General features: G+C 66.6%; 1 protein-coding gene across 1 annotated transcript; it reads left to right on the top strand.

The window, feature by feature from the left end:
• Window positions 1–142: 142 nt before the first annotated feature.
• Window positions 143–5,092, top strand: RNASEH2A (ribonuclease H2 subunit A). The gene is made up of 8 exons (XM_026660653.2): window positions 143–296; window positions 1,025–1,096; window positions 1,739–1,865; window positions 2,155–2,242; window positions 2,551–2,688; window positions 3,088–3,175; window positions 3,840–3,963; window positions 4,894–5,092. Exons 1-8 carry the CDS (start codon window positions 170–172, stop codon window positions 5,027–5,029), a joined length of 900 nt encoding a protein of 299 aa, XP_026516438.1. The 5' UTR covers window positions 143–169; the 3' UTR covers window positions 5,030–5,092.
• Window positions 5,093–5,307: the final 215 nt, after the last annotated feature.

Genomic DNA, 5,307 nt, shown 5'->3' with positions numbered 1-5,307 from the left:
ACTCGACCCCACTCCCCTCCCAGAGCTGGGATAGAACCCAGGAGTCCTGACCTCTGACCTCAGAGCTCAAGCGCGGGGCTTCCCCTCCCCTAGAACTACAACTCCCAGGCGTCTGTGCGAGGCCGGCCCCGCCCCTGGGGCCTCGCGCCCGCCCGCCCGCGCGCGGAACATGGAGCTGGCGGAGTTCGAGCGGGATAACGCGGGCAGCTGCCGCCTGGGCTCCCCCGTGCCCGAGCTGTGCAGGGCCGGGCCCTGCTGCCTGGGCATCGATGAGGCCGGCAGGGGGCCCGTGCTGGGTACGGGGCGGGGCCCAGCATTGCACGGGGGGCAGGGTGGGGGACCCCCCAGCATTGCACGGGGGAACCCCTACATTGTATGGGGGGAGTGGCCGGGGAGAGCCCCCATCATTGCATAGAGCAGGGACCCCCCAGCATTGCACGGGGGGAGGGGCCGGGGAAACCCCCAGCATTGCACGGGGGGCTGGGCAAGGGGACCCCCCAGCATTGCACGGGGGGAGGGGCCGGGGAAACCCCCAGCATTGCACGGGGGAACCCCCACATTGTATGGGGGGAGGGGCCGGGGAGAGCCCCCATCATTGCATAGAGCAGGGACCCCCCAGCGTTGCATAGGGGTGGGGATAGGGGGCCCCCATACTGAGCGATAGGGGAGGGGCCCTCCCTATCTGTGCTCCTGAAGGGGGAGCCCCCGGTCCAGTGAGGAGGGGGTGATGGGTGGGGGAGCGCAAGGCATCTCACAGGATTTCCCCCCACACCATTCCCTGCCGGGGAGGTGGGTCCACCCGCCCTGGGAGAGAAGAGCTTGGAGCCCCATAGCTGGCAGGGGGGTTAGACGAGCCCGGCCCAGTTACCCCTCTCCCCATAGCGCGGTCAGGGCTGATTCCTCCTCCCCCAGTGCTGTGGGAGTTGCGGAGGAGGAAGCTCTTGCACCGGCTGGATCGGGTTCGGCTGCCCCCCCATCCGTGCCCCTGCCCCCCCCCAATCTGTGCCTCTGTTTCCCCTCCCAGGTCCCATGGTCTATGGTGTTTGCTACTGCCCATTGGCCAAGCAGGAGGAGCTGGGAGCTCTGAAGATGGCGGGTAAGGACAAGGGCATCGGGGGTGGGGGGGGGGGGGCTCAACGTTCCTCCCGGCCTCCCGGGGCCCCCCCGTGGGGGCGGGGCCCCGAGAACACCGACAGAGGGGGGGGGGGGGGGGGTCTGGAGCAGGGCCGGCTCCAGGCACCGGCCCACCAAGCATGTGCTTGGGGCGGTGCCTGGAGGGGGGCGGCGGGGCGCTCCGGCCCGAGAGCGGGGCCGCGACTGGGCTCGCCGCCCTCCCCGCAGCGCTCCGGCCGCCGGGGAGAGCGGGGCCGTGGTGGGCTCGCCGCCCTCCCCCCGGCGCTCCAGCCGGTCAGGGATTGCAGGCCCAGGCTCGGCGCCCTCCCCTGCCGCAATGGGGGCTGCGGAGGGGGTGGCTGGTGGCTTTTTTGCCTAGGGCGGCAAAAAAGCCAGAGCCGGCCCTGGTCTGGAGAGCTGAGGCTGGGGGGATGGGGCTGCAATGGGATGGAGAGGAGGCAGGGGGGATATGGATCTGAGTGGGGGGAGGAGAGCGGGGGCAGGGGATGGGGACAGCAGGGGGGGTAAGGGCCCCATAGAGGGAATGTTGGATCATGAGGGTGTTCCCCCCTCCCCAGATCTCGCGGAAGCCGACCCTAGTGTCCCCCCTTCCTCCCCCCCTCAGACTCGAAGACGCTGACAGAGGCCGAGCGGGAGCAGCTGTTTGGGACGCTGGACGGGGCCAGGGACTTTGTGGGCTGGGCCCTGCACATCCTCTCGCCCAACCTCATCAGCACCAGCATGCAGCAGCGGTGAGAGCCCCGGGTCACCGGCGCCCCCTAGTGGGGACAGGCCCCGTGTCCCATTTCCTCCCTGAGCCAGCCAGGCCCTCCGCCTGGGGCCAAATCAGCCAGCGCCCCCCAAAGGGAAAAGGCCCCGTGTCCCCCTTCCCCGCTCCTATTAACCCTAGGAGCCGGAGCCCTGGGTGGGTGAGGCAGTTGGAGAGTCTTGAGGGGGTTGTTCTGTGTCTGTGCAGCGCCTGGCGCAGTGAGGCCCGGGTCTCTGGCTGGTAAATACTAACCCCTCTCCTCTCCTGGCCAGGGCGAAATACAACCTCAACGCCCTGTCCCACGACACGGCCATCGGGCTGATACAGCACGTGCTGGACGCGGGAGTGCAGGTGGCAGAGGTGAGCCGGCCGCAGTCTTTCCCCCCCCGCCTCAGTTTCCCCATGGGGCAGATTTCTGTCCGCAGGGTGCCCCGATCACAGGCTTAGCCAGGGTTGGCAAAGGGGACCGCTGTGGGCATAGCGCTGACATGCACCCTTGCTCCCCCCACTTCCTGCCAGCCTCCCCGTGCCTCAGTTTCTCTATACGGCAACAGGGCAGCTGCTTCCCCACGTGGTGCCCTGATCCCAGCACAAGTTGTAGCGGGGGCGGGAGGGGACCTGACACCACCGCCCTCACATCTCTTGCGGGGTCCCCCCATGCCTGGCAGGTCTTCGTGGACACGGTGGGGCCGGCAGAGAAGTACCAGGAGAAGCTGAAGCGGCACTTTCCGGAGCTCGAGGTGACCGTGAGGCCGAAGGCTGATTCCCTCTTCCCCATCGTCAGCGCAGCCAGCATCTGTGCCAAGGTGAGGCTTTGGGGTCCCCCCTCTTCAGGGGGCCCGGTGGGGAGTGGGCTGGATCTTGCTGTGTGCTTAGGAGTCACCAGGCCCCCTGCCCTCCTTGGGGCACTGGACCTGGGCAGGTTTGCGGAATATGGAGACACCCAGCTCCACTTACCAGGGTGTTATTGGGATCTCCTGGGCGAATTAATGAGGGTGTTCCATTGGGCCTCCCTCAATCGGCGCCACACTGGGGGATTCATCCTCACTTCCTGTCCCAAATGCTGCATGGCCGTTCAACAGCCATTGCGCCCCTCCCCAGAGGCGGCTGCATCTCCGCGCCAGGCGACGGATCCCTGTAGAAACAGCTAGGGGGCGATGTTCCTAGCGGCGCTGCCCTGAGCTGACTCCTGTCTGTGTTGGCAGGTGGCGCGGGATCGTGCTGTGAAGAACTGGACGTTCCCGGAGGATCTGGGGGACGTGCGGATGGAGTATGGGTCTGGGTACCCCAATGGTAAATGACCCCCCTCCCTGCCCCCTGTGAAATCTCAGGGTCAGTGATAGGTCTGACCACAAGGTGGAGCTATTTGCTTATCTAGGAGCTGATGATAAACAGATGCTGCCCCATGGGCCCATCTAGCCCGGTATCCTGCCCCCTTCCTAGATTACACCAGCCCCGTCTCTCTCACCCGGCTCCTACTGGCCAGTTGTGTTCACTTTCGCTCACCAGAGGGCGCCTGTGACCTGGGATCTTATCCCGTCTTTCCCTGGATCCTTCCGTCCTGGCTCTTGCATTGCCTAGGGGTGGGGGCTGCGCTGCCAGGCTCCGAGCCCCCTCGGCCTTGGCCTGCCTTTAACCCCCTCGGCTGCATCGGGCTGGATTTCTGCTCTGCCTTCCGGAGACCGAGACGGAAGCTAAGGGACGTGCTGAGGTTGTGGGGGACGGCAGTGGTGGAAATGGGGGTAGAAGCCAGGAGTCCTGGCTTCCAGCCCCCCTGCTCTAATCACTAGACCCCCCCCTCCCAGAGCCAGGGATAGAACCCAGGAGTCCTGACTGGTTGGAAAGCTGTCAGGTACCCCGTTTGCAGTCAGGGACATGGGGTGGGGAGAGCGTCCGTGGCTGGTGCATTCCCCCCCCCCCCCAACTCCCCTCCCCCCCCCCGCTCCCCATCCCCCAGATCCCAAGACCAAGGAGTGGCTGGCGCAGTGCCTGGACCCTGTGTTCGGGTACCCCCAGTTCGTGCGTTTCAGCTGGAGCACGGCCCAGACCATCCTGGAGAGCAAGGCCGTGCCCGTGCGCTGGTAGGTGATTTGGAGGTGGGGGGGGGGACTGAGGGTACCAATCTGTTAGATCCCTACAGGGGGCCTGACCTCAGACTGACCCCTCCCCCCCATGGTTGGGTCCCTGCCCCCCACCTGACAGCGATGGGCTCTAACAAGCTCCCGGGCCCGCGGGCACCGTCCATAGCAGCTCAGAGGAGCTGGCTCCAATGCCAAGCGACGGCCCTGCCACCCCCGATTACGCCCCTGCTGCCCCCTGGGCCCTGCCAGCACTGACTCGCCATGGGGGGAAGGGCAGCACGGCATGCTGCTGTCGGGGGCCTTCCACCGCTGTCCCCCCTGGCATGCTTAGGGGTGCTGGGCGCAGCTCCCTTCCTGCTCTGGGGTCCCCTCACCACCCACCGGCTCGTCCTACATCCATGTGTGGGATGGGGAACCCCGGGGGCTGCACAGTTCAGTGCCTCCCATGCCTGGCGCCTCCCCTTCCCAGGCACGACCTTGGCAGCTGGGTGTGGATCCCTCCCGAGGAGAGAGAAGGCAGACGAGATGAGGGTTATGGACTCTGCACCCCCTCAGACTCCGCATAGAGGGGCCCTGCCCCATGCGGTTTCATTATCGTCCTGTGCAGGCTCACAGCCCCCACGCCCCACCCCAGAGGTGGCTGCATCTCAGCGCTGGGCAAGGGATCCCTGTATAAACAGCCCCTGCGCCCCACCCCAGAGGTGGTCACCTCTCGGCGCCAGGCAAGGGGTCCCTGTATACACAGGACCAGAGTAGACACCAACTGAGCCCAGCACCCCTGGCCGGCTCTGCCCATCTCATCCCATCCCTCCCCTCCCAGCCCGCCCTGGCACCTGCCTCCGCCCTGGCACCGTCTACGTGTGTGGGAGAGAGCTGAGCGTTAACGGGTGTGGCTGCCAGGGCCCCGTTCATTTCTTATTCCCTCCCCAGGGATGACAGTGAGGATGACCCCGCTCAGAAGGGCACCCGCTCCGTCCTGTCCTTCTTTGCCCGCAAAGAGTCTTCCAAACGCCAGCCCCACCGCTTCTTCCACGAGCGCAAGCTGGAGACAGTGACTGGGCTGTAGCGGGCACCAGGGGGGCGGAGGGCTGGCCCCTGCCCCCCCCCCCCGCCACCCCCCCGCCCCCCCCCCCCCCGCTAGCCCCATGGCCCCCTCAAGTCAGCCCAGCTTGACTTAGAGCCAGAACTTTTGACGCGCAGCGTCTGGGGTTGTGTTTAATGGTGATGCCAGCTGATCTGAGCCGCCCTCTCCAGGGGCCGGGAGGAGCCCAGCTGTAAAGGGGGCTTTTAGGAACCAGATGCCCCAGTCTCGCTGGCGCCTCCTTGCTGTGGATTCCCCTCCCC

Source organism: Terrapene carolina, unplaced genomic scaffold (assembly GCF_002925995.2).
Source record: "Terrapene carolina triunguis isolate 2854851 unplaced genomic scaffold, T_m_triunguis-2.0 Scaffold833, whole genome shotgun sequence".
NCBI classification, from domain to species: Eukaryota; Metazoa; Chordata; order Testudines; family Emydidae; genus Terrapene; species Terrapene triunguis.
This window is presented reverse-complemented; position numbering and strand designations above follow the sequence as displayed.